Source organism: Dreissena polymorpha, chromosome 10 (genome assembly GCF_020536995.1).
Source record: "Dreissena polymorpha isolate Duluth1 chromosome 10, UMN_Dpol_1.0, whole genome shotgun sequence".
NCBI classification, from domain to species: domain Eukaryota; kingdom Metazoa; phylum Mollusca; class Bivalvia; order Myida; family Dreissenidae; genus Dreissena; species Dreissena polymorpha.
In genome coordinates, this window is record NC_068364.1 from 57,358,806 (window position 1) to 57,386,294 (window position 27,489).

The 27,489-nt window shown below is 35.4% G+C and overlaps 1 protein-coding gene across 1 annotated transcript in view; it reads right to left on the bottom strand.

Moving 5' to 3' along the window:
- Nucleotides 1-884: 884 nt before the first annotated feature.
- LOC127849144 (uncharacterized) overlaps nucleotides 885-27,489 on the bottom strand; it is a 51,112-nt gene continuing 24,507 nt past the window's right edge. Inside the window, exons 2-4 of the mRNA XM_052381863.1 lie at nucleotides 3,310-3,744; nucleotides 1,803-2,018; nucleotides 885-1,115 (exon numbers count right to left, since the gene is read on the bottom strand). Of these exons, the coding sequence (XP_052237823.1) occupies nucleotides 885-1,115; nucleotides 1,803-2,018; nucleotides 3,310-3,744 (882 nt within the window). The remainder of the gene's footprint in view (nucleotides 1,116-1,802; nucleotides 2,019-3,309; nucleotides 3,745-27,489) is intronic.

Below are 27,489 nucleotides of genomic sequence, written 5' to 3' on the forward strand. Positions count from 1 at the left end.
AAATGAGTGCACTTTAACACATGAAAACAAGCAAAGCGTATGACATTCTGTTTGTGAAGTAAATATGTACATGTAACAAAGAGGTAGGGAAGACATAAACATTTTTTTTTTGCGTATCTGTAAATATGAACATAAGTAATGAAAACAATCAACACTACACTAAAACAATTTAAGTGTTCATAAGTGATAGAGGTTAAAGCAGACATTAAAGAACATTATTTACATATCTGTAAAAAATGAAATGAGTAATAAAAACACTTATTAACTTTTATTTACCCAAAATGAAATGAACATGACTAGATATATTTTTTTCAAAGCATGAAAATGGTTTTTTACACGATGGAAATGCAAGTAAAAACAAGAGGGTCAGAGGCCTGAGACTTAATGGTACTGCTCTCAGCAACTTGTATGATGTTTCTGAAACCATTTACAAATTTGGCCAAAATATGAACGAAATAGTTTACAAGGCCTTTCTATAGCCATAAAAGGAAACAAATCCAGCCCCCTAGAAGCCATGTTTTTCAACAGACGGGAACAATACTTGAAATCAACTTCAGGTATCATACAAACACATGTTCTGACCAAGTTTCATGAAGATTGGACTGACAGTGTAACTTCTAGATTGTTAAAGACGTTTTACTATAGCCATATAAGGTAGAATGCCAAGCTTCATGGTGGCCATGTTTTTGAACAGACCACATCCATTTTCTTACAAGTTCAAGATAGCATTGAGACAAATTTTCTGACCAAGTTTTATGATGATCAATCAATAATTGTGGCCTGTAGAGTGTTATCAAGGCAAATGTTGACAACGGACAAAAGGTGATAACAAAAGCTCACCATGAGCACATTGTACTCAGGTGAGCTAAAATACACATGTCAAGTCACATTGCATGAACCCGCTCAACTGTGGCCCCTCGCATGAAAAGACGAAGGGTGACAGGAGCATTCTGGGCGATGCATGTGTCTATGTCCTCGCCAGGAAGAGCCTCACTTAACACCTCGGTTGCTACCAAGTAGCATTCTCCATCATCGGCAAGGAGCTGTTTTGTTTCCTGGTCTCCCCCAACGCCTTCAATGGTTACTACTCTTTCATCTAAAGGAGCCTCAGCAGTCTGAAAGTACATCAAAATAGATGAATTATTAATTTTATTACTACAATGTATGAAGGGAATAATCATTTTAATGCAAATCCCTCGATGTTATAATGTGCCTTACTGAAAGATAATTAAAATTTGACAGGGCGTAAGTTCATGAAAACAAATGACGGTGTGCAGTAACACACAGGCAACTGAAATGTTATGTTTCGCCACGGCTATATGTAAGTAAGTTTCTGTTAAATGTTTTTGCATTTTTGAAGACAATATATAAATGTAGTTAAGTGTAAACATAAAAGTTCAATATGGAAAATAACTCATTACTGATAACCAGATGCATTAAGCAGCACTATGTGAAAAGCATTTATGTCTAAATCTAGCACAAGAAAGTATTACCGACAAGAAGCAGGACGTAAAGTGAGTAAAGAAGAAATTATTCTGTAAGTTTGATAATTTAATTAACGAACTGTAAAGTCATCTTTTTTCATTTATTATAGTATTAAGGACAGACAATATTGTTACAATTATCAATTGTAAATTGAAACTGACTCAAGATTTTAAGCATTAAAGGTTCATGTCAGTTCCACAACTTGCAACAGATTTGCGCATTCAGTGTTGAATAAAAAACCGGTTGAACACTATGTAAAAGGAAAATAATAATGTATATTTTTTTTTGTTAGAGTTTATAATAGCAATCTTACATACCTGGATAACGCTTCTTGAGGTCAGTGACAGCGAAGTGTCGCCTCTGTGAACGTTGGTCACAGCATTTGTGACTTGGATGAACGTTCCAAGACCGTGGGGCATATCACAAGCCTCTCGCCAAAGGGTTAGTTTCACTCTCCGACGATTGTCGGAGATCGTGATATCCTTAACCCTTGTCGGGGAACTCCCAACCATGACCTCTCTTTCCAGGTCCTCCTGGAAAAATTCAATTTAATAACACAGGGGAATAAGACTATGTGTGCAGTCAATGAAATATGATTTTATTGCCCTGAAGTATACAAATTTAAAAGAGACGAATTTACCAATTGCTATAAAGTTGCGACGAATGTTGTCACAATATAAAAGAGTTTACGAATCATTTTTACGCAAATTGAGGGGCCTAAGGCCTCTTCAAAAAGACAGACTAAAAGCTGTAGGGAGCCTTAGCATGTGGTTCCTAAGTTTATAGCATGTAAATGCACCTCTCTGTGTTTGACACAACCTGATAATCTTTTTAAGCAAAAGGTCTCAATTTTGGAAGTAAAGAGGAGATTTTGTTACAATAACTGAAAGAAAACAAAGATAGCACACAACATGAATTATTATACAAGTGAACAAATGATATACAAAAACTTAAGTCTTTATCGTGTCATATATGTTTTTAAATTGCTTAGCATTTCCCGTTTGTGATCTTATTCATTATTGAAAGAGTTGCACCAGACACATGTTGCGCTCATAAGAAATTTAAGCAATATACAAATAGACATTTTCTGGAAACGTGTGTGCAGAAAATGAGACCACACAAGTAATTATGCCATTTGAAAATTTCTGCTTAATGTCATGGGCATATTTCAATCCATGTTTGAGGAAAATATACTGCCCCGTTCCCCCAAGCAATGAGTATATATATAAATAGAAATAAAAAATCTTTGAAACATTCTTTTTTCTTTTAACACAGTGCCTATACCGTGACTTTTTAAGATCTGTGTTGGGAGAATACGATCAATATCAATAAAAGCGCGACCCAGGCACCATTGTTAAAGATGTGTTTTTAAAAACTTCACTATTATTGTATAGGATTAAGTGGAGAGCATGCTCATTCTTGACAGTTTTCTGTTGGTATCATATTTTTTTTTTTAAACAAATAAGTATTTTTTCAGTAAAGAGCAATTGCACATTTGAAGTGTTAGAAAAATGTTGGATCAGTGTGCGGAATTCATATTACAAACGTACGGTTGCATTTTACTGAAAAAAAGTACTTATTTGTTTAAAAAAAATTCATGATACCTATAGAAAACTCATGAATGAGCGGGCATTGTAGTTATATATATGAAAAAAAAAACATTCTATAACTACCCCTTGTAAGTTAGTTGTAAGTAAATTATACTGCCTGTAAGGGTCTTGACTTCACTTTCCCAATGAGTGAGAGTATTTCTTGACTATATTAAATGATGCTTTTACAGTTAAAAATTCATTTGTACACAAAGACAAAAGAGTATCCACTAACCTGCACAATGTGCCCCCTAACAGACACAAGTGTCTTGGCAGGGAAGGCAGCTGCCTGTTCCAGGCTCATGAACGGGGCTTCCGGGGGGTGAACGAGACCACTGGCTGCAGATGCGAATCCATCCGATGCAACGATGGAGGAGGTGGAGAATGTTCTCGAATTCCGGGTGACAATTACTGACCCATCTGCTCTCAAGATGAAATTTCGGATCACTACTGACTGCCCCGCTTGATACCGCTGGAACTGGGCACTGTCATAAATGACAGCCTTTGGTGCCCCAGTCATGTCAGCCAGTCCTACAATCAAGGATTGGCGCTGGTCTCCCCCGCTAGTGTAGGTGGATGGCCCCTTTGTGGTAATTACCCTGGCCTTTAGTGTGCCTGCGTGGGGGCCAGGGTTTCTCTGCCTCATGTGGGCTATGTCAGTTGCCACCATCTGCAAACAAACACGTTATGACAGGCATTGAATGAACGCAGATTCTTGCATTTTGAGCCAAAGTAAAGTATCATTGATGATGTTTCCGACCTATGCAATTGTTTTTCATTAGGTCTTTTCCGCCTCTTATAGAGATATGTTGAGTTTTATTTTTACTTTTTATCTGGGAAGCCTATTTACCTTTTTTCAATTAGCAGATGAAAATGGATAGTATAACAACGATCGTATAAAATTGAACTATGAACTGTCACTATTTTTAGAACATGTTTGGGTTTATCCAAAAATTGTAGGATCTGTTTTTGTCAACTACACGAGATAAAAATCGTCACAAAATGCGATATTTCATAAATAATCATGGAAAGAGGGAGGGAATAATAGGATAATGGAATATTATGTGAGTTTTGGATAAAGATAAAGTTTTATTTTCGGCACGAACCCTGGTTCTTAGCTTTGCATGATAAAATTGATCTTTATCCAAAACTCACATGTACAGTAATAGTCTCTATCCCAAATGACTGCCTAAAATGCCAATTTGAAGAATAAAACTTTGTAAATAAATTGCAACTTTAAGATCATTCTCCTATTTAATTGTCAAAGTCGAACTTTATTAAATAGTCTATTTAAATCACGTTAATTGCAAATAACAAGAGTATTTGTAAATTTTGTTAGCAATTAAACTATCTTCTTCCAGATACAAGTAGTAATGAATTGTTTTCATAACTTCGTCATTACCATAAAGCGGTAAAACAAACACTGCATGCATATTGAAATAAAACAATACCTTTGCGTTATGCAAACTAATCCAAATGAAAATCCAAACAGCAACAACAACTCCTGAATTTAAACTCGTGTAAAAGAGGTATGTTCGTATAAAGGTTCTCCTCAATAGTAACTCTTGTAAAAGACGTATGTTCTTATATAGCTTCTATCATCTATTGTTCTTTCCAGGCCGTTGTAGCGTGGCGAAACAATTAGTGCTTTTCAAAGGCAAAAGCCGCTATAGCTTCTATTATCCAGTCCGTTTTAGCGTGGCGAGACAATGTGTGCTTTTCAAAGGAAAAAGCCGCCATTCGCGTTCGTTCATTACATCTGCATTGCCTCATCACAGAACTGCGCACGTGTTAATCCAATTGTCAATACACCGCAGTCTACATAATAGGGCGGTTGACTTGCGGAGGGTGTTGTAACAACACCGGACACTTAATCAAGGTTTTTCCGGATTTTCAGCGCAATAAAAAGACAGTAACGATGGAGATTCCGCCTGTTTGACTTGAAATGAATTTAGAGAAGATGTCAATTCCAAATCATTCGCGGTAAAATTTTGTTGAAATGAACAACGCTACATTCAGCAATAAAATAAGTACGTCAATGTTTTCTGCGATTCAAATTGTATACAAAATAATCAATACACACCGCATTCCATGCGAATGACGTAACTTTCGCGGTTTTAAATCGGAAAAAGAATCAATACTTCGTGAATTAGCTCCATTTATTTGAAGGAAAAGTTTGTTAACGTCAGCGACGTAAACATTACAATTTGCAAATGCGTTTCTGCGTTTCGAATAAAAAAGAAATAAATATGCTCTTTTAATAATGTAACCATACATGAACGGTTGTGTTTAATGAGTTCTATGATAATGCGGAAAAAAACGCGTTACGTGTGGAAAGATTTTTTTGATAATACTATACATTAAATGCACAATTTCCACTAGGGTTACATCCGGTTGCCATCTGCATGTAAGTCCAACCATTTTATTTTTACATACCCCAAAATGGTTATTAATGAATGATCTATCCACATTACTTGACATAGTTTTAAATGTCCGATGATCATGTGATACTATGTTACAGCATACATGTACACACTTCTGTAAAATGGCCCCCATCTCTCTATACTCTGTATGCGCCAGTGAAACAGTTAAACATGGGAGAAGCATCTCTTCAATACACTACATAACTAGTGGTTTACAACAGTGCTGTTGAATGGGGTCAATGATATTATCAACAATTGGTCATGCTCACCAGCAATGGTAATAAATAATTACTTAACACCACATAATCACACATGCATGAAGAATATACCATCTGCGTGTCAAAAACAAACTGATACACTCCAAATACACACATGGAGTTCAAACAAATCAAAGGCTTAATTAATTAAGATGTCAGAGGAACTTCGACCAATTGTTTATGGACAATCTTAAACCCCTTTCAGAAGCCAGTTAATTGCTGATGTCTCATTTTTACTCTGCTCCAACACAGGTGTTAATTTCTAAATTGACCTCTTTAAAGGATACAGGTGTTTGTTTTGAATGAAATATATGAAAGTAATTAATTGCAATCAATGCAATGTTTTTATTAATCAAAATAAAATGAAATAAAAATAAAAATATTATATGTGTAACTTTTAAAATATGTTACCTAAATTCCCAACACCACAGCCTGACAGTTTACAAGGATGAGCATATGTTTATCAAAAATGTGTTATGCAATACTTCCATAGTTATTAAAAAAAAAATAGTTAATTTTAACAATTTCACAAAGACAGAATAGTAACCGGTGTTTCGAAACTAAAAGGGGAACGTATTTGTTATGCTTAAAATTTATTATAAACAGTTTCATATATTTTGTATCTGCTTTTTGTTGCATATTTAATATCGTGCTTGTTTTTTATTGACAATACTTTGTTAGTCTGATGCATTTAAATACTGTGTATGTGTTATTTTATACAATTCAATTCAATTCAATGTTTTATTAGAGTCTCATTCGCAATACATATACAGTTAAAATACATATAAAAGCACAGTTACATGTATGCGACCAATCATAATATGACTTATAAAAGACTATATAATTACATACATATATTCATTAACAATTATTGACTAACAAATGCATTCCACATCGTTAAAACTTACTTCTATTAAAATAAGTTATTGTAGCTAAGACTTTGTGGTTATATTTACACTTGTCAATATTGTTTATAGATTAAAATACCATTTGTTTGTGTTTTTTAAAACCTAGACTACAGTAGTCTATAAACTATTTTACAAATGTACAGCATAAAACTTAAGTATATACAATTCATTTTGAATATAAAATATTCCTTCTTTCTTTGAGAATACTAAAGCAGGATTTGGCTGATAAATAAAGCAACCTCTCATCTGTAAATATGTATTTAAGTTTCTCAGTATCTGACATGTTGTGACAATTTGGAGTTTCAATTAAAATGTCCATTAGACTTTTCCTGATATTCACATATAAAGGACAATAAAAAAGTACATGTATCTCGTCCTCCACTATGTTTTTACAATAGAAACATGTTCGATTACCCAATTCAATATTTTCATAGCGACCAGTTTCTAATCTCAGCGATGCCACACCGCATCGAAACTTAGCTAATGCACTTCTATTCAAAAATGGTATGTTGTCTTTAACATAAGCTTCTGTTCCGAATTCTGTTTTAAATAATTTATACAGTCTCAATTTATTAAGACCAACAACTCTAGTTCCAGTATTACTATTGACTGCACTTCTCCATTTGACAATTTCTTTTTCAAAAATCCTAGATTCTAAATCATTACTATATACATTTATAGTAACAGTGTCTAAAAATGAATAAAATGGAGGTTGTTTATTAGTTTGTTGTCTCATTCTTACCTTTAATTATACATGTTTTTGCATAATTGCATTTCAATGTACATGTAACATAAAGTATGTAGACACAGACATTATTTTATAGGAATTTTCACAGATATTTGGTAAAGTCTGGGATGAAGTAAAGCAAATACTAGCATTTGTCTCAAAATGCATCATTTTCTAAAGCCCTCACAGAGATTCAAACACTGACTCTATTCCTGGGCTAACTAACTATGAGGTATAGCTTGCCCTCAAACTGGTTTTAACTCCCAATGAATTGCATGGATCCCTCCAAGGCAGTAATCCCACTTTAAATTATTGTATATGCTTGTTTTTTTATTCATAAACTTTGCTTAATCACAATGTAAAGTGGTTTATGGTCAGAGTAGAAGGATTCTGATATTGTTTTCATGCCTGATGTCATCAATATGTTGATGTAAAGAACGACAATTTTGAAAGCAAAGAACCATATGGTCACCAAAGGTATCTAGCATAGGAAACAGCGGGATAAGACATCTTTCTTGGCGCAGACGTCGCATTTCTTCTTTTACTTCAGATGAAGTGGTTATTTTCTTTTCATTGAAACAGAGGATATTAACACCTGAAAGTGAGGAAACCCTACTTAATCCAACATAATGTGAATGAGGCACATGTCTGTTGCCAAAGTGCATTACAGCGGATTTCATTGTAGAACCTTGAGCCTTGTGAATGGTTTTACCAGCAGACACTACCAATGGAAATTGTCGTCTTACGACAAGGTAAGTTCTGTAATGTCTGAATGGGAACTTTCTTGTTGTTTCAAATATTGGAGTCCACAACAAATCAATTTCACTGGTATAAAGGTGCTTGTACTTTGTACGCCAACTGTCACCCACTGCAGGGCCATCAAACAGCACCCACACTATGCTACATCTTTGTGAGTGAGGAACTCGAAAATCATTTTTTTTCACCACACATGAGGCACCGTTAGTAAGTCCATCATGTACATCAATATTAAGGAAAACATCACATGTGATACCTAATCCAAGAACAAGTTGTTTATTTAAACTCATAGTTTGACTTGGATCTGAGGGCAACTTTGACAACAACTTCTCCTGCAATGCAACACTTAAGTCCCCAGACATGCAATCAATAGCATCAATTTTGACCAGTTGATTTTCTGACAACTTAGAGAGAAGCATGACATTATGATTGCTGGCATCAAGTTTTTTACAAAAAATGTGTGGAGACCTGGTCACATCAATTTGAGAATGTTCATAACAATGTGTCTTCAAAATACTGAGATCTTCATCTGTATGTTTTCCTTCCGTTCCGTTTAGAAGAAGAGCAAAATCCTGATCATCTTTTTGCCTCATTATGATGACAAATTCAAAGAACTGGAACATATCAACCCAAACATTTCCTGCCAAACTACTGATTCTATCAGTATGAACTGAACACGAAAAAATCCAACTATCCATGACAGGCTTTAACTGGAAAAGGTCACCAACAGCTAAAATACTTATACCGCCAAACGGTTTAACACAACCCATGATTTCTTGGAGACGAAGATTGATGAAATTAAACAGATTACGTCCTACCAATGATATCTCATCTATGATTAACACTTGCAAATCACGAAACCTTGCTCTCATTGTGTTCAATTGTTGCATATCAAGTGGTTTGAAATGAAAGCCTTGACTGACTGGAATGCAAAATGCAGAGTGCAGTGTGTTGCCCCCTATGTTATGGGCAGCTTTTCCTTTTGGGGAACAAAGGAGGACCTTTAAAGTACTTGGGTCTTTGGTTCGAAGATGATTCAAGTATCTCTCAAGAGCAAAATGGAGTGTTTTAATAAGAACACTTTTACCAACACCTGCTCCACCTGACAAAAAAATGTAAAATGGCTCATTGCAAGTTTTCACGCAATGCAAAATGTGATAAAAGAAGTTCCTTTGCTCTGCATTTAATTTCTGCACTCTGAAATCCGGAATGTTGAAAAGTCAACATTTGCATTACTTGATTGAATAACTTCACAAGGGGTGATTCTGTTACTGACTCCAATATCTTCACCCAAATCATACATGTCACTGTTATCGAATGAAACAGGATCAAAACATCCAAACAACTGGCTGGGTCTTAAACCCTCTTCCACATCCGTTGCTTCCCTATGTTGATTTTCAAGATTGGTCGCCGTTGTATCCATTTCATTATTTCCATTTTCCCTTAAAATTTGCTCATACAGATCTGTATCGACACAAGTTTGTTCATATGACAACTTTTTTTGTACAATCTCTCCATTAACAGCATTAAATTTAGCCTCATATGATTCATAGCAACCAATCAGGTCCTTTTCTTCATTTCGCCATGCTGTGAACAACATTATTTGTTGACGGTAATGTTCTTCACTATCTTTGTTTAATGGAATGTGGTGCCAGGACATTACTTTTTGCTTGTTCCTCTTTTTCATAATAATGCCACACGGAAATACAATTACCCCTTCTGAAGCCTTTTTCTTTGCAAATTCCAGGTCATCTGTTTGCTCTTCTTCGTAATCGCTCTCTGGCAATTCTGCAGACTCCAAATCAGGCATGTTGTTTGTTCGCTTCCTTTTTATGCCACATGGAAAGACAATAACCCTTTCCGAAGCATCTTCCTCTGCACATTCTAAGTCATCTGTTTGGTCTTCTTCATAATCGCTCTCAGGCAATTCTGCAAGCTCCAAATCAGGCATGTTCTTTGTTCGCTTCTTTTTTTTTGCACAGATCATACCAACAAGCAAAGTCTGCATAACATACATTTTCCAAAATTCTTGGTCTACGAACATAGCGTTTTAATGTGTTATCCATTTCAATGTTATTTGAGGAAAGGGGCATTTCTTTAAGCTCTGTGAATGATTTAATTAAACTGGTTATGTCTTCTGGTTTATTGGTGTCCACAAAAACAATCTCTCTTGTAGTTCTTCTAAGAGGTATCTGTAGCACTAGGTAAGCAGCCTCTTGAGCACCTCATCTCAACACTGGACAAAAACTGATTACTAATACGCCGCACCTGGTCACGCATTGTACTGTCTTTTTCTTTCGCATCTTCACATGCTTGCAGCAGCAAATTTGATAGGCCCCTTTGACCTTTTGATATGTATGAAACAATGTAAGACACACACGAATATGCATCCAAGATGTACTGAATGTCGATATTTGCCTCCCAAGAAGAAATCAAGAGCTTATTATAGTTATTGATTCTACTTTTTGACACTTGTCTTTTTAAGAGAACAGTAACTCTTTTCAAACTGGAGCGTACAGCTAACAGGTATTCTTCCCAGGACATTTTAAGTTTCAGTAGAAATTCATTAAATGATATCGTGTTCCCGTCCTTATGCAATTCACTCAAAACAGCCATAACTATCTGGTAATTGGCTTTGTACACGTTGGAGGTTTCTGAGTCGTCAAGTGGGTATAGTATAATTGTTTCTGGCATCGGTGGTAAAGGGAAATTGAAGCGACAAACAGATTTTCCCATTTTCCGACAGTCTTCGCATGTCTATGTGTTTGATAGTTGACCAGCTGTGATATAGAATCATCGTTTGCGCACGTGACATACTTGTCAATAAAAGATGAAACTTCTGATGCCAAAGAATTGTCAATCAAAGGAGCATTTTTTATCCATAGCAGCATGTGGATATGGGGTGATCCTCTTTGTTGGAACTCCACTCTGTAGAAAAAGTCAGCAATTTCACCAATTGGGCGTGAAGAATGTTTAAGGACATGCCTTATGAAACACTGTATGCGAAAGTCAAAGTACCTTGCACAAGTAACAGGATCTGACTTTAAGAGATTACATTTCTCCTGCCAATTCAGATTGTTAACGTCAACAGTCGACAAAATCTTTCCATTCAGAAGTTTTGACAGTGAACACAAGAGAGGTTCCCATTTTGTTTCAGCAGCTGAAAATGAACAGAACCATGTGGGAATTCCTAACTGTCTGATCATAGCAAAAAGATCTCTCTTTGCATGTTCCCAGTAAGGAGGGGACCCTCTGATAGTCCTCAGAACTCGGAAACCATCATCCTGCAGTGTCAATTTGTCAACAAATCCTGGTGACAGGATATCCCCAGCAGTTATACTCTGCCCTTTTCGTTTGCATTTACCTATTGCTAATGTCACCTTGTATTTAATCTGCTTAATTTGAAGCTTCTTCAACTTGTAAAAAATGTTAGGAACACACAGAGCAACCCTTCTATCAACATTTCTTAATTCCCATTTACAGATATCGCTATAATGCAGTGGGATTTCCCTGTCTGTATTTTGCAAGCGTTTCTGACCACAATATATTGACGGGAAAGATAGAATTTCTGAATGCAAGTCTTGAAATATGCTAATAGGGGAACTGTTTTCTGCAGGCGCAACACATAAAATCTGATTGAATTCGCGAAAATCTGCAGCTTGCAAGAATGTATCTGTATTACCAGTTGGTTTATCTTGGAAGTTATCATCTTCTGTCCACTCATCAGACATTCTTTCAGCATTATTTTCCAAGTGCTTCTCATAAGTACTGGTCTCATTAGATACACCCAGAGATTTTGTTATGTAAGTCTGCAACCAGGACTCATCAACAACAATGCCTTCATTTCTAAAAATCTCACTGTTACTTACTAACCACTTGGCAGCATCAAATACCTTATTAGGTCTTATATTTTCAAACGCAACATTATGTTTGTAAGACAATATACGTTTCAACTGCAACATAATGGTCTCGCTGTCATCAATCATTCTCGGCAATGATTTAATTGTGCTATTCACATCTGCAGGCACATTTACAACGTTTCCTCTTACACTCACTTGACCACCACGGGGCATTTCACGCAGCTGCATGAAAGCTAGCCTAGGCGAAACCAGCCTTTCCTCCAGGTTAGTAAGCTCTAATTCTTTGGGTCTACTAGAGAACATTAAACCATTGTTAGCACACAATTTGGGCATGCTACCCTTCCTTGCAGTTGTAAGGCATGTCATACATATCCACTTTGTAATGTTACTTCCACAGTAACTCAAGTACTTTGAGATTAAGTTACCGTCTTTCAAGTTGCTAGTGTTGTGTACAGAATGTCTGAAAAATGTCTATGAGAAACACGAACAGACAAAGTCCGGTCCTACAGATACCATTTTTTTTTAACTTTATACATACAAGTTCAAAAAAAGATCATCATTAACTGATGAAATTGACTGATTGGCTTCATACATATCATCTATAAAAATGTTCAGATCATCATGACTTTCAAGAAGCGATTGCACTTGTTGATGCTTGCTTTGACACTCATTGACATCATTGTTTGCAAACTGTTTTTGAGCAATAATTTTTTTACTGCAAATGTCCTTCAATGTATAGCCAGCACCTTCAAGTATAACACAAACACCTTCCTTTGAACAATTCTTTGCTTTGAATGAAACTGAATGGACATCACATTGTATCAAGGGCGCACAATTACTGTCAACAGATCGGACAAGGTCCTGTATGAAAGAGACCAATGCCTTTAATGATGGAACGTGACCTAAAACACAAGTACCATTATCACAAACAAATCCATGACTATTTCTGGAATGGCTGTCAAAAATGAAATATTGACCATCCTGAAAAAGTATGCCTATGGCAACATTACTGAAAACTAACATCATGTGCTTTGAGCCGGAAAGGAAAAAAGCAGACTCCAGTGAAAAAGTATTGACACCATCAGAACTGTTAGGACTACTTGTTAATGATCCAGAACGAACACCACAATGCTCAACACTAAAAAGCTTTCCTTTACACTTTATTCGTCTTGGAAGATTCAATGGATCAATGAAATTGGTGCCAGTGTTGGACAACTTTGAAACGGCACAGTACAAATAACTACCAACCTTAAGAATATCTTCTAAATGTTCCTTCTTCATGTCTTGTACCTTACTAAAGTACTGTGCATAAGCAAGGAATAAAAAACTACTTGTAACACACTGTCTTCCTCTCGCATCAATTGGCAAACATTCATTACCTTGGTGAAAGCCAGCTTTCGCTAACATGGAATATTCCCCCATTTTAAATAATAACTCTTCAAGCTTTGTGCAATCAGGGCATGTGTAAATAAAAATGCGTATAGTTTAGACAAAAAAAGACTTTCACTTTTCTTACAGGGAAAGGGGATTCATATTGTAAAATGTAAACTTGGATTAAAGCATTACAATTGCTTTGAAATTTACAATACACTATGTACAACTTGTAACAAGCAGATTCAGATCAAAGCAGAAAATTAACACTAACAAAGTAAAAGTCTAAGTGAGTTTTCGAAACTTTTAAGCAATTTCCTTTTTTGAAGGTTAGGAATGAAATTCAAAACACCATAAATTTTTTCAATCACATCAGTTTGGTAGTTGAAATCAAGCAGTTAACATCACAGTTGTAAGCACTTTAAAATCAAAGCAGTAGTATGTACATTATGCTTAACGCAGCTTCAAAATGAGTCAATGCAAAATTTGAAAATCTCAATATTGGCATGCCGTTTAAAATCAAATCAGAAATTTGCGGCTGACAAAGTGCACCTCATAGATAACCAATGCAAAGTTTTACTATCAAAAGTCCAAGCAACTCCAGTCAGTTTGAAATCAATCACATTTCCAAGCAGTTTGGTCCAATGATAATCACAACTCCGAGCAGCTTCAAATCAAAGCAGTATGTTGTGACTTGAAAAAGCGCAACTCCAGTTTGAATCCAAGCAGGTTGTTGTTGATTGTTGATAGTATGATATCAAAATCAGAACTCCAAGCAGTTTCAAACCAAAGCAGTACAGTATGTGGCAAAGGGCAACTCCAAGATGCATGTCACCTTACAAAGTTACAGTATTGTTTGACACGATCGATCTATTATTGATAATTTTTTTATTATTTCAGTCTTCACGCAAACTATTTGAAGGTATTTCAATATAAAAATACCTTTAAAGCAGGGAATGGGGTGTATTTTGGACTCATATAAATGAAACAAAACTATGCTATGCCAATGACATGAGTAAAATGTTTGGTTTCACATCAGTAATGAATGTAATATACGAACGTCGTTCATTGAAATAGTATTTTCATCGAATACAAATTATTCTGTACAGTTATTTCAAACGTTACGATTGTTAACAATAGAGAATATGTTACAATGCAAATCAAAATGACAATTGAGGGAAATGAGGCTTAATTAAACGTATAAAATAATGACAACACCACAGTAACAACAACTTATCGTGTAATGTTGTCAGTTTAAAGCTCGGAAAAACAATGCTCAATGTGATATATGCAATAAATTGATAATTGTTCAATATAGAAGAAAATGAAGCAATATGTTTATTTCATATAATACATTTAACATGAATGCACAATATAAATTACAATAATACTTGCGATCATGGTGAATCAGCTACTCAGTTACAAAATGGCGTCACGTGGTATAATGTAGTTCGATATCGCCATCCGCGAATTTCTCAAATCAATAATTTCAAACAATTACCGACTATTTAAATAGATAATCTTTCCATTTACATCAGTGTTTGAAACGCTTATGAAAAATAATTACCCAAGCCTTTCAAAATTTAAGCACGGACAGATCTGAATCGAACTATTCTTTTTACAAATGAAAATAGACGCTACCCTATTCGTCTGCGTCAAGAATTTGTCGTAAAACTTGTGGTAAGCGTTAGATGCAGACGTGCACAACAGATTGAGTTCTGAATACAGATTTCTGAATGCAGATTTTTATAGAAACTCCTCACAGCAGTTACTTCTCTTGCTTCGCCCGGTCAGTAACTTCTAATATAAGGGAGGCCACTGCGTAGGAGATTGAGATTTATAGTGCAGATAGAATTGTTTTACGAACGAAATTTGTTTTAGGTTATAAGAAGATTTTTTGACATAAAACGGTCTTAGGAAAATTCACTTAAAACGGAAGAAAACGTTAGAAAAACGTTTCAAAAAAAAATTTGTAAGAATTACCATGTACTAAATTAAATAGATATTTCGTCTGACTTTTGATCAGGTAAGGCTTCATAATGGGCAATCGATCGATGTGGATTTTCGAAATGTGGTATATACCACATGCTAAAAATGAATGAACGAAGCCCTTAGACAGACTCAAATGTAAACAATTCTACCAGTGAACATTGTCAAATTAATGTATCATCTGCGGGTAAAGACAGACCGATAAGGGTTTGGAAAATGCCCGAGAAATTTAATGATTTCAAACTGGTGTAAATGCACCGCTAAATAAGCATGTGATTTAATGGTCTTAATTCGAGACAGCACACGTGGCGCTTACCCCGCGGATGGTTGTAAATTGCAATTAAACTGACATGTGTATCATGCTCCGGGTGTCAAATGGCTTATAACAGCCTGTTTGGCTGCTCGTTAATGTCGATTAACGGGAATTGTGTGAGAACATTGCACATACTAGCGGCATTCTATTTTATTTTCCGTTCCCGAGATTTATTCAACTTCTTAAGAGGATTAAATTTCGCGTCAGGTTATACAGTTTAATGGTGTAATAAAAACCCAGCGCGCCTTTCGCCGCCCCTTTTACTCTAAAACTTGCCGCGTCGCGAAAAGGTCGTTATGACACGGTCTATTTTTAGATAGGTCGCGAAGACATTCTGCGCAGCTGTTACATGTGAGTGAATGATACGAAATCAAATCGTATCGAGTCGATAGTCTATGCTGTTTTTTCTAAATTTCTAACAGTGGAATCTGAATTATATTATTTAAGGGAACTTATGCACATCTTCACATAAAACATAACAGCGTATTATGAACTATATTGTATATAACAAATGCATATATATATTCCGAAAACTATATTAAATCTGATGAATGCATATTTTCATATAAAAAATAACATTACATTCCGAACTATATATTTATTTGATGAATGCATGTATATACTTAAACAAAGGTAAATCATACAACCAATTCATTTTTTTCCTTGGCCTTTATGTTCTAGTTCGCTGCATGTACACGATCTCACTAATTAGAAGGAAAGACAAATACATGACAAATATATGAACATGTAGAATTGCATTCAAATAATAGTTCTTGATATCTCCATATGCGAGAAAACCACGTGATCGATCCATATGTGTTGTTAATTTTTGAGATATGTTCTTTTTTAAATTATCAAAAATACTATATACATTTAATAAAGTATTTGTAATCAATAGTTGAAGGGCATACTCAATACGCTATAAAGTTGAAGGACGTGATACGAATACAATAGATTTAAACCTTATTGTACTCAGTATACTATAGCATTCATAGTAAAGATAACAACTACAGCCAGGCTTGCAAATTATTTGATCTTGTTTTTATATTAACATAGATCATTTTAGTGCTAAGATTATAAATTACCTCATATGCAAACAAGGTACATGTAATTAATGAAGGTTTTTTTACACAGTGGCTGTTTTGACAAAAATGAGTCTACATTGGATTGACGTAGAACGTTAGACCGTGGTAAAGTGGTAGGTTGCTCGTCTATGAATCGAAAGGTCACTGGTTTAAATCCCGATCAGACCATTTAATTTTCCTGAGCATAAAATTTAATCCAACGCTTGCTCTTCTAAACCAGGAGTATTATTAGTTACATCGTTAGTAACTGACGGTGTGCGGGATATACACCATCAGTAATTTAATACCATACTCACTGACGGTGTGTGGGATATACACCCTCAGTAATTAAATACCATACTCACTGACGGTGTGTGGGATATACACCATCAGTAATTAAATACCATACTCACTGACGGTGTATGGGATATACACCATCAGTAATTAAATACCATACTCACCGACGGTGTATGGGATATACACCCTCAGTAATTAAAAACCATGCTCACTGACGGTGTATGGGATGTACACCCTCAGTTATTAAATACCATACTCACTGACGGTGTATGGGATATACACCCTCAGTAATTAAATACCATACTCACTGACGGTGTATGGGATATACACCCTCAGTAATTAAATACCATACTCACTGACGGTGTTTGGGATGTACACCCTTAGTAATTAAATACCATACTCACTGACGGTGTATGGGATATACACCCTCAGTAATTTAATACCATACTTACTGACAGTGTATGGGATATACACCCTCAGTAATTTAATATCATACTCGAGCGAACGATTTTATCTCGACCGACTACTCGATTACTCGGTGGGTATGGAAATTACTGGGGGTGTATGGAAAATACTCCATGGGCACGTGACCAATCTATGCCAATCGGATGAGGTCATTTTTGTAGGAGGTGGTATATAAATGGGTAACTGTAAGGGAAGTATGACAATGTGCCGGTTCTGCATACTGTGTAGATTGTAAAATGGACCACTCATATGCCACTGATCAGTTAAAAGTCAAAGTCGATTGAGGATAAGTCTGGTATCATAATTTGACTATAAACCGATTCGTTTAAGCATTCATGTAAAGTAAGTACACCATAATGCATCCGGGGTCTGCATTGATTAAAGAAGTCCTATTTGTCATAACGTTAGTAGACCAAAATGCATCCGGGGTCTGAATTGGCATTGATTAAAGGAGCCCTATTTGTCATAACGTAAGTAGACCATAATACATCCGGGGTCGGCATTGGCATTGATTAAAGGAGCCCTATTTGTCATAACGTAAGTAGACCATAATGCATCCGGGATCTGAGTTGGCATTGATTAAAGGAGCCCTATTTGTCATCACGTAAGTAGACAATAATGCATCCGGGGTCGGCATTGGCATCGATAAAAGGAGTTCTATTGGTCATAAAGTAAGTAGACCATAATGCATCCGGGGTATGCGTTTGCATTGAATAAAGGATTCCTACTTGTCATAACGTAAGTAGACCATAATGCATCCGGGGTCGGCATTGGCATCGATAAAAGGAGTTCTATTGGTCATAACGTAAGTAGACCATAATGCATCCGGGGTCTGCGTTGGCATTGATTAAAGGAGTCCTATATGTCATAACGTAAGTAGACCATAATGCATCTGGGGTCTGCATTGGAATTGATTAAAGGAGTCCTATTTGTCATTACGTAAGTAGACCATACTACATCCGGGGTCTGCAATGGCATTGATTAAAGGAGTCCTATTTGTCATAATGTAAGTAGACCAAAATACATCCGGGGTCTACGTTGGCATTGATTAAAGGAGTCCCATTAGTCATAACGTAAGTAGACCATAATGCATCTGGGGGGTCTGCAATGGCATTGATTAAAGGAGTCCTATTTGTCATAACGTAAGTAGACCATAATACATCCGGGGTCTGCAATGGCATTGATTAAAGGAGTTCTATTTGTCATAACGTCAGTAGACCATAATGCATCCGGGGTATTCATTGGCATTGATTAAAGGAGTCCTATTGGCCATAACGTGAAAAGACTATTAGGCATCCGGAAATTTACTTTGGTATTGATCAAAGTAGTCTTATTTGTCATAACGTGAGTAAACATTATATACGGGTTATATACATTCTTTGACATCCATTGGTCCTATTCGACTTAAGCCCCCTTGTTGTAAGGAACTTACATCGTGACTCCTATTAGTATCAACACACGCCTTCAAGTCGGATAAACCGACAAAATGGCAAAACATCCCCCTAGAAATATAGGGACCTCCAACCACTAAGATAAAATGTATGACCCGAATCGTAGAATTTGCAAGATAAGCCGTACGGACCGATGGATGCTCTACTTAAGACCACTCTTGTCATCCTTACATACAGACACCAAGTGCAGCGGGGAAAGATCAGAAGATGAAAATCCTGCACCCACTTATTTGAAATTGAAATATTAGAATATCATTAAAAACACAAATTCATAGACTTTACAGCATTTAAAGCAGATATTTAATTCAATCTGGTGACGTTCGTGCGCAAGAAACAGTAAAATTCATTCGGGGGTGACGTGATACGATCCCGCTCTTCGCTTGATACATATTGTCCCTCTATTGTTCTATTACAATTTACCTTTTTGTGAAACAAACAATCTCCAAATAATCTTACTTAACCACGCTTATGTTATCCATTTAAAAACAAAACATTGACTTCATTGATTAATATCTTTGCATATTGTAATAAACATTGTTTTTCAATTGGGCTAATGATAAACACTGGTTTACATAGGTTATTTGTTTCTAAGTTTCACTTGGTCGATCCCTTGTATTTACTTTAATACTGTTTTTTATATGGGATGATACTTTTGTTTACACACTCGATCGTACTGGGCACAAATGTCATACTTATCGAAATCTTAATTTCTAAATTGATTTATCATCAATTCTGAGATTGACTTAATTTTTTATTTAATCGTCCGTGACTACGACCGTTTTTTTATGCAGAACAAGGTTCCATTCATTGACAAGCACATTATCCGATACGAAATCAAAACATACTTGTTAAATTGTCCATAATATTAACATACCGGTATAATTGTTCATAATGATCTTTTAGCACAAATATAGGTAATTTTTATACACCATTAGTTAGTTAGTTGTTTGTACACCAGGTTTGACGCTTTGGTCAGGTTTTCATTACGGATGGCAACTAACATTCGAATAAAAAAACACCAACTTACATATACATGAAGACAATAATACTGCAAAACTGATGTCATACTGATTTTCTATCCCGCATATTTAAACTGCGTTAAAATTATCTAGGCACATGCAAAGACATAAAGTTTATAAACACACGTACGTCACTATAAGCGAACAATTTAAATGTGCCAAACAAACTTTATTAAGTCTATAGTTTGTTAGTATGCAAGGCGTTGTTATAAAGACATACGCGAACCATTAAATGGGCATAGTGAACAATATTTTGTCTAGAATTTGTGCAAAATGTTATAATAGAGATATACGCGAAACGTTGAATGGGCCGAACAAACTGTATTTAGTATAGAGTTTGTCAATAGCAAGATGTAATAATAAAGACATACGCGAATCATTAAATGGGCCAAGCGAACTATTTTTAGTTTAGGGATTATGCAAAATGTTATAATAGAGGCATACGCGAAACAATGAATTGGCCGAACAGACTTTAGTCTAGAGCTTGTGAAAAATGTTATAATAATAGATATACGCGAAACATTGTATAGGCCGAACATACTGTATTTAGTCTAGAGTTTGTCAATAACAAGATGTAATAATAGAGACATACGCTTATGCAATAACACAACAATGTATTTTTAATGTTTCAAGTTACAATTATCAAACTGTTACAACGATAGTTATTATCAAATGAAAAATGCACATACAACAAGGCGTACTACTAAATTGTCGGTTTTATTCAAAATCTAAATTATACGAAGCAATATGTTCTTGAAGAAAATCCGATAAGAAAGGATAACAGAGTGCCGTTATTCGGTGCCTGTCAACATACCATAAAGGGCCCCCATACAGTTATCATGACATGAACTTTAAAATACAACTTATATCAATGTGACCTTAATCAATCATTCCAATTTAAAACAATCTGCCATTATGATGATGGACTTACAGGACACAACTGAAAATATACTGCACACTAGTAACACATGAGTGCCTCATTTACAGACACACCACACCTCTCAGTAACACCTGTCTCATTAATAATATGTTTAACGTGCATTAACAAAATCAGTGCATCGTTTACAGCATTTGAATTGATCATTATTCAGTACTCGTATATTTGCATTTCAACTGAATGCATATGAATTGCCCAATCTATTATGCAGTAAGTATATGAATCAAATATTGTAGGGGTGTTACAAGTCATAATAGTGTAATCTTTCCATATTAAAGCACATATGTCTCTTCAACTATTAACATTATCCAAATAAAAACAACAAAATAAGTATAAAATTTAACAACCATGGTAAATAAATTAAAAAGTTCACAACGAAAAACAAAACATTCAAATGTTCAAACACTGATTAATATACATTTCATCTGCATGTTGAATAGCCCATCTCAAACACATTTACCCATGTTCAATCAATATAGTACCAAACCAAATGATTTAAAAACATGTTGACACGAACATGTCATTTAAATGCAGCGCAAAGAAACCGGATGGCAAGCTTAAGTGTCACACAACACTGAAAAGACTTCTGTCTATTTTCTTTAACATAATGTGAAACTGTATTACTTCAAAATATATCATTTATGCAATACTGTCAGTACGGCTTTTAGTTCAAAACAACGTAGGTTTGATGCTAAGTTTATACACATATCTTAAGTTAACCTTATTGTTACTTGAAACAAATATACAGAAACTCACGAATGAGACATTGCAATACAAAACACAGTTTTGAAGTGTTGCAAGCAAACTTCTTTTGCGTTGTGTTCAGTATTTACAGGCAGCTGATCGTTGTAAATAACATTTTATTTTAAACTCAATTTATTAAACATTTTGAGCATTATGCTATCTACAGATACACTTAGTCACAATATACCACGTGTAAGTTTAACTTTAAACAACTTAAGTTTTTAAGCTGAAACTATTGTATCATAGTAACTTTGGCTATAACCTGAAATGCATTTAAGGGACGTTTTTCAAGATCTTGGTTTGTGTTAAAATGTGCCATTAAATGCATTCTATTGATAAATGTAATTATTGGATCTTAAAAGCTCCAGTTAAAAACAAGAATACAGTTTAAGAAATGCCAAAAGTTACCCTCTGCTGGGCTCGAACCACTGACCCATGGAGTAAAAGTCTTACGCTTAGACCACTCGGCCATCCGTGCACATACAATGAATAATGAATTGTATACATTATATAAGCAATCCTCGCAGTGTCACAACATATAACAACAACAACAGAACTCTCCAAATTATTCATTCGTTTCGCGTCGCAACGCTTTATAATTTTCAGGATTTTTAATCGTCAATAGATGAATATAGTGTATATTTGAGAGCATGATAAATGTTCAGCATTACTATTTCCTCATAAATATCATATTTACTACGAAAGTACTGGTACCAGGCAAGTTGAGCAAATAATCCTCCTTTTTAAGCCGATAGGGTATTTGCTATCGTTCCTTTCAAAAGCTGTAAATAGCCCGAAAAAGCTGACATGCACGCAATATGTTACATTAGTAAACACTAAATTATCTTTTGCAGCGCCTGGAAGCTTGTTAAGCTGATTATCATTCATTCACACAGTGCTTATAGCATACACTGCCATTGTCATGTAAATGTAAATAGATGAAACCAAAGAAACATTAAAGCATATGATCATTTTTGTTAATACAATTCGTGGATGTATTGTTTCAAGCATTTAGGATTTTTTTACCTTTACAATTTGAGTAAAATGGTCAGATAATTGAATTTTGAATTGTACGATTGTAAGGTACCAAAATTATGTAGAACAACGCTGCAGAGCCGAAAACACTTATTATAAGCAAAACCATACTACGTTTTAAACTTACTTATAATTGTGAACGAAATGTGTCAGCCAAGTAAGCTAAGACATGCAGTGCAGTTGTCAATATGTGCAAAAATAGTATTTAAAATGCTTGCAATACATTTATCGTTGAAATTCAGGTCTCCAATACTTAACCAAAGCAACATACGTATGTACATTAGAATAAGTTAAATCATTCTCTTGATATTAAGTGCTGTTTTCAAATTACATGTCCCGTTTGCATAAGCCCCTTTCGCATAAACATCTTACTGTTACCCTTATTCTTTCCTTGTTAGTAGCCTTCACAATAGCATAGATGGTAGTAGGTCAAAGAGAAGTAGGAAAATAAAATTCCGGAAAGTGTTTTTTATGTTGATAGTTTATAGTAGAAACGCAGTCAAAGGATAACAGTAATAAAAAAGTTGTGCACAACTTGAATTTACAGGGAAACAAGATTTACATTTTGATCACAATCTGCCAAACAAATTGAAGTGAGGGTAAGGAAACAATTACATTTTCTAAATTGGAAAAAGATCAAGTCCACTTTTATAAACAAAATTTAATTAAATAAGTTGATAATCACAACCGTTTCATTGCGGACGCTTTAATCTAACATAAAATCTAGCGTATATGGACAATCTTTTAAGAGCCAGATCATTTTCTTCTTTGGCAAATCGTATGTGTCGCATTTAATATTAATTATGTCGATGACACAGTGATTTATGTGTCAGTAAGTGTACGAATTTCAAACGTAGCATACGAAAACAGGTCCCTGATCCATATGTAATTTGCCTCGAGTAGCGTTATGAATGTTTGATGGAATCTATCAGCCGTTACTCCGTACATAGCTTACATGAGCAGAGCTAGAAAAATGAATCGAAGGAACGGCGTGTATCTTCTACCTGTCTTGTTGACCATTTATTGATTAACGCTATTTTATGAAAGGCATCCATATCACATTATGTTAAATTTAATGTTTGGTCGTTTGGATGTTGCAATATCACCACAGATTGTAAATCAATGTCGGCCGCCACACGCGTTATGGTCCTGAGTGAATCCTTAGTATAAACCTATTTATTTTAGCTCGATTGCATCGGAAGCCTTAGGCTAATATAAACGCTCTGGAGTCCGTTTCCTGGGCCTAGAACAAGTACTTGGTGTCTTTGGTGGAGATTTAAAGAACGCTCTCACGGTGGGGATCGAACCCGTCATCTCCCGGTCGCTAAGCGGACACCATATCCATTACACCACGACGACCTTATGAGTAAATCCTTGCATTATGTAAAGGGAGCCTCTCCAATCTTCACAAGTTATTATGTAGCAAGTCAATACTTTTTAACACAGGACGATTATTGAAAGCAGTGACAAATGTGCTCGAAATTACTGACTTGAATAACACACAGAAATATACATTGAATCATTGACTAAGTAGGTCCCAGCACTCCTAATTAATTCACTTACCCGACTCGCAAAAGTTGGGACGAATTTTGAATTATTGCTGCAATTTCCAGGTAATTAGTGTTAGTGCAGTATTCTTTTTTAAGACTTGATGCTAATATTTTATTTTACCACTACTCGTGCGACCTACGTTTCCTCAAGGATGAAATGCATATCTATGAAAAACAAACACCGTTGGCAGTTTCTTTATAACTAGCGAATTTTGCAATAGCTCCCCAGTAAAGCAAAGCATGCGCGAAGTGTATGGGCATACTTAAAACCGGATCAATACTGTCAGACGTAATATATAATGAACTATTTACACCTATTACACGTGAGCTGTAAAGGTATTTCCAAGAAATGCCGCTGACCTTTCACGGATTCATTGCTCTGCGGACCTGAAGTATTAAAGGTGAAAACACTTGATGCTCATATTTACTCGCAACGAAAGTTTACAGTTTCGATAGTCATAACATTAGCATGCACGTTGTGCAAGCGTTCATAGAAATTTAAGATGAAAACTGCCAACACACAATTTCCGCACGCATTTATGCTTACTTTTAAAGGGGTAGGTATCGCTTGACATATAGACGTTTATTAATACCAACTACACAAAAAACGGCTCACGAGTAATTGTTGATCAACTTCATTCAATATTGTGAATACAGTTTATTATTATCCATATCAGTAGGATGCAGAATTGATCATGGATTTTGCTAAATGAATCAATCTCACATTCAAATTGAACATATGAATATGTGTGTGTCTCTGCTACGACGTTTTCCGTATAAGATTAATTGCCTTTTGTTGAATCTGAAGTTTAAGTCTCCTACGTGATATTGCAATACTTTTATTCTCCGTGCATCGCAAAAGAATTGCCGTCTGTCTCTTAGTCCGCAAAACTGGATCCCGAAATTTCACAGCAAAAAAGATACATGATGTAATTGAAACTTGGTATACTTTTGAGATCTTTGTAAAGATTATGAAACACTTGTTGGCTGAAATCATTGATCTTATGTCAGTTCACTGTTACTAACTCGAACTAAGCGTAATATTGTATTTTTAAGAAACTTGGTATACATATTTGCCTATACGTTTTCATATGGTTAGTCTGTCAATATTTCATAGACGTCCATATGTCTGTCCGTGAGCCGAATCTGATATTACTCGAATAGTGCCCATGCTATTTTCACTAATTTGTGCATGCATAATAATAGATGGTTGATATGATTACCACCGGTATATTCAGTTACTGAAATTATAAAAAGAATAAAACATAATAACCCAAAACATGCTTAGTAGACTTTAACTGGAATAATCATGAAACCGCACTACACACAAACAGCATTTTAAGGTGTATGCGTCACTTTTTGAAGTCAACCCTTAATTGAATGCTAACAATACCTAAAAACTACGAAATCGACAAAAACACATCATATTATCACACGCTCATCTGTCGTGCGTGCAGTAGTGTCATTGCATTTTTTTAATCACATGTTTTGTCCATTTTAAGCAAGTGAGTTCTTGTTTATTCTATAAATGTTAGAAAGTTTGCAAGTTTTGTATGGACTCTCTCAAAGTCATGCAAAAAGCAAGTTTTGTAGTTACATTATTACGCACTGTAGCAATATCATTACGTGTTGTGGTATCTTTTTTACGTTCGGTTCATTCGTCATTATGGGTTGTAGTTACAGCATTACGCGCAGAAGTTACAGTATTAAGTTCTGTGCTAGCTTCTTTACGTTCGGTACATTCGTCACTACGTGCTGTAGTTACATCATCACGTGCAGTAGTCACGTCATTTTGTTTGGTGCAAACCTCTTTACGTTGCGTACATTCAACATTATGTGCAGTAGTTTCATCATTACTTGCTGTGCAAACGTCTACATGTTCGGTACATTCGTCATTATGTGCAGTAGTTTCATCATTACGTTTAGTAGTAACATCATTTCGTGCTGCGTAAACTTTATTTACGTTCGATACATTCGTAATTACGTGCAATAGTTTCATCATTATGCGCTGTAATAACATGCACCAAACGTAAAAAAGGTTCTAGAGTGTAAAATGATAACCAGTACGCATAATGGCGAAAGCACTGAACACAATGGATTTTGCACAGCACGAACTGTTAAAACCACAAGGCGTAAGCATATAACTACAGCGCATAATGATACATGTACCGAACGTAAAACTATGTGGACAGAACATAATGTTGTTACTACTGCGCACAATGCTGTTACTACTGCGTATAATGATAAATGTACCGAACGTAAAACTATTTGGACAGAAAATAATGTTGTACTACCGCACGTAATGCTGTAACAACTGCACATAATGATACATGTACCTAACTTAAAGGCATTTCTTGACACCATAATGTTGTTACTGGTACACGTAATGCTGGTACTACTGCGCATACTGATAAATGTACCGAACGTAAAGACATTTTGACATAACTTAATACTATAACTACCGCACGTAATGCTGTAACAACTGCACATAATGACGAACGTACAAAACGTAAAGACGTTTACACAGCACGAACTGATGTTATTACTGCACAAAATGTACCAAACATAAAAACATTTGGAAAGAACATAATACTGTAGCTACTGCACATGATGACGAATGAACTGAACATACTGTAATTTACACAGCATACAGTGAAGCTGCCACTACGCGTAATATTGTAACTACCGCTCTTGGTGAATGTACAGAACGTCAAGGACTTTGCATAGAAAAGAAGGAAGTTTGCACAGAAAATAAAACTTTTTCCACGGAACGTTATACTGAAACTACTGCAAATAATGCTGCAACAACTGCACATATTAACGAATATACCGAATGTTATTAAGCTTTGACAGAACATAATGATGTAACTACTGCACGTAATGCTGTAAGAACTGCACATAACAACGAATGTAAAGAACGTAAAGAAGATAGCACTCGGCCTGTGAATCGGGTAGTGGGCGGGGGTCTTTGAAAGGCCGCTTGAATAACATCGAATTAAAATCTGTTGTAAAGGGCTAGACTTTCTGTATAAATTTTGATTATTTATGTTATTCATTTCGTTGTGGCGTGCTATTTTCCCGTAATAAATGTCATACAATACAATCTTTAAATTACAGATATAATGCACTAGGCCTATATTTACAGTTATAAGCAATAATTACCAGTGAATAAATTGCAAGGCTCTTTGTATATACAATATAAAGAAGTGAAACTCCAGCTGCTGTAAGTCTTATTTAGAATGTAATAGG